The 3255-nt window shown below is 56.2% G+C and overlaps 1 protein-coding gene across 1 annotated transcript in view; it reads right to left on the reverse strand.

Annotated features, from left to right (window-relative positions):
* The window catches only part of MICAL2 (microtubule associated monooxygenase, calponin and LIM domain containing 2), a 156545-nt gene extending 155568 nt beyond the window's left edge, over positions 1 to 977 (reverse strand). Inside the window, exon 1 of the mRNA XM_027852564.1 lies at positions 684 to 977. Coding sequence (XP_027708365.1) covers positions 684 to 977 — 294 coding nt within the window. The remainder of the gene's footprint in view (positions 1 to 683) is intronic.
* Between the last annotated feature and the right edge of the window lie 2278 nt (positions 978 to 3255).

The raw sequence follows: 3255 nt of genomic DNA on the forward strand, positions 1-3255 counted from the left end.
AAAAAAAAAAAAAAACCCACCAACCCAGCAGACCTAGTGGAGGCTAACAATCTGGACTCCATACACTCTGGTGCCTCTTAAAAGCCCCAGCTCTGAATGCTGAAGAAGACAAGTTATTACTCCAGGATTCCTAGTAATTAAAGATCTCAGATAGAGGCGCAGGTGAGGGTGGGAGTGGGGATTGATAGGATCGTCTAAGTCTGGCTGGAGAAGCAACAGACTTGTCAAGACTGCTGCCCCAGGGAATGAAGAAAGGCCTGGATGGGGTGGGGTGCATGTGCCAACACAGGCCAGGCATGGAAAGGGGGGCACTGCAGCTATCCCATGGCACACTTGCCTTCCTCCTCCTACCCCTGGCAGACCTGCCTGCTGTGGTGGTGGGCAATGTAGTTATTTCATCTTTAACTGAAACCACATCATTTATATCTTAAAGCTAGCAGGAGCACGGATCAGCATCAGATGTCCAAACTCCCAGCAAAACCACAAGGCCTCCAAGGTCTCTGGCAGCACCTTTCACCAATTCCCCCAACGCCTACCCCAAGACCCCTCTCCTCAGCACAGAAACGCTAAATGCAAGGACTTTCTATCTCAAGAGTCCATGAGGCAAGTTCTACATTTCCTTAGGTTTCAGGAGCCTCTTTCTCTTGCCCGGATCTCATGCGTTTGACAATGCAAAGCCTGGCCTGGCTGTTAGGCTGGGGTTGGTAAAAGTTGCCTCCAATTCTCCAGCTTGGGCCAGGCAACCAACTACAGGTGCCGGAATTAAGCAAGGCGCCTCTCCGAAACAATACTTCCTTCCCCGGGGAGGCTAAGCCGAGAGGTGGGCCCAGGGCGGGCACAGTACCGGCTGCCACCTGGGCCCTCCCTCCCACGGAAGGCCAGGAGAGGTGCCGGGAGAGGCACCGGGAGATCCGAGATGGCCCGAGTGGGAGCCACAGCCCCGAGGGACCTCTCAAAGGCGGCGGGGCCACCGACATAGGGCAAAACATAACTTCCTGTTATTAAAGCCCGGCGGTGAGGAAGGGGGGAGAGGCTGGGAGAGTGGAAATGAGCTGGGGCAACAGGTCAAAGAGACAAGACTCAATCCTTGGGACTTCGGTTGTGTAGGATTTGACTGGTCCCGAAATATCCAAAGATAGAGGATTGGTACCCGACCAAGCTGGTGGATTTTTTTGGGGGGGGAGGGTGTTTTTTGTTTGTTTGTTTGTTTAAATGGGTCAAAGGCTGTCGGGCATCTCAGGCTGTCGAGTTTGTTTGCTTTGCAAGTTCGGTTTGTTTAAAATTGCTCTTTTCTAATAGAGGGAGGATCAAAGTCTCCGGCCCAGGGCAGCCTCTACCTAGGGGCACCCTTCCCCCTGTCTTTCCAGAGAGCCTTAATTGCTTTCAGGCAAAGCCTAAAGCCCCCTCCTAAACCCCTGTGCCAGCGGCTGCTCCCGAGGTTGGGGATGATGGGGCCCTGGGCGCCCCCGCACCTGCGTCCAGTCCAGCCCAGCCCAGACTGTGGCCGCTCCTCCCCCGCGCCCGCCCCGCGCGAACCCCGACGCCGCAAGCCTTACGGTGCGCTCCGGGAGCGCATGGTTCTCGGCCACCGGCCCCGGCTCTCCTCCACCTCCTAGTCCGGCCCGCAGGCGCGGCACCCCAAAACGGCAACAGCGCGGCGGCTGGGGACTGACTGAGCCGGGAGCTCCTGGCTCGGCCAGGGGAGCTGCCCCACGGGGGCGGGGCGGCCTCCCCCGGCTCGGCCTCCCTCCAATAGGAGGCCAGCCCCCGAGCACCGGCCCCGCCCTGCCGGGCTAGCTGTCACCGCAGGCTGGCGCACGTGGGCTGGAGCTGCCCCCGCTGCCGGGCCCTGGCGGGTCCCGGGGGGCGGAACTCGCCCCAGCGCTAGCCCAGCCTGCTTGGGGAAAGCGGGCCCGCCCCACTGCAAAAGCACGCAGGTAGGTGCCCCTGCCTGCCCAACCAGCGCTTTCCCCGTGAAGCTCCAGGTTTGCGCCGCCCCCGCTACCAATTGGATTATGAGTGAGTGGCGCGTCCTAGCCTGGGCGCCCAGGGAAGGGCGCAGAACTGAGGGCGCCGCGCTCCCACAGGCGGCGGTGGGAGCGGAGGGAAACAACGGAAAGGGGGAGGATCCCAGTTGTGGGAGATGGACGCAATACGGACCAAAACGGGGAAAACTGAGTCCACAAACACTGGCCTGGGGGTCAGTGCTTGTGGGTCCTCCCAGGACCCATTTCCTCCTCTTTACATTGGGATTTAAGTAACCCTGAAAGGGCCCCGTAGAGATGGCTTTTTGCTGTCTTGGACCCCCAACAGCACTTCCTGGTTCTCTGTCTGCAGAAGCGTGGAGCGAGCCGCTGAGTACAAAGTCCTTTCTGCTGCTGCAGAATTTCTAGCATCAGACTTTCTCTCGCTTCTCACTACGACGCGGGACCTCATCCCTTCTCTTTTGAGCTTTTATAATTAGCTTCTAACTGACCTGTCTTCTATGTGTTCTCTCTCCAATTCATTCTTCACCCACGTTGCGTAATCAACCTGACTCGCTGTTATGGTCGTGGACACTGGTTGGTTCCGAACCCTTCAGTGCTTCCCCCTTTGCCAATGAAATGAAGTACGAACTACCGATCTAGGCATTTGAGGGCCTCCACTGCCTGACTGAAAGTAGATACATAAACCATACACATGATAATTTGAAGCGTAGGGAGAGAACGCTAAACTGGGAGAATCAGGAAATGCTTCCCGGGGAGATGGCATAGAAGAAGAGGCCGGAGGCCTGAAGGAGTCAGCTGGTACTGGCTTCCAAGAGATCCGATTGTTAAGTTTTCATTGTGAGCATTTCGGCAAATGGTACAAATCGGGCTTAATTTATTGTTGTACTGATAGACTAGACTTAAGAAAGCGCTGGATGTTAATAATGTAGATTGCACTTAAAAGTGAGGCATACACATTCCGAGCCCCCCCCCCCCACCCCAGTTGTTGTTAAAGGTTTACAAGCACACCCCAGGAGGAGCCTTGAAGGAAGATAGGGATTGTAAGAGGCAGAAATAATGTGATTGTACATTCTATGCATGGAGGACAGACTGGGGGGGCAAGCAGAGGTCAATTCAGAGAACAGCAAATGAGCAGATCTTTGGGGAATGCAGTGTGAGAAGGGTGCTGTCAGCCTACACAGAGAGGCCAAAGCCAGATTGTGAATGCCACGAGGAGGAATCTGATCCTGGAGGGACCTCTGAAGATGCTTGAGCCGGGGAGTGACAT

Source organism: Vombatus ursinus, unplaced genomic scaffold (assembly GCF_900497805.2).
Source record: "Vombatus ursinus unplaced genomic scaffold, bare-nosed wombat genome assembly UNPS02009770.1, whole genome shotgun sequence".
NCBI classification, from domain to species: Eukaryota; Metazoa; Chordata; class Mammalia; order Diprotodontia; family Vombatidae; genus Vombatus; species Vombatus ursinus.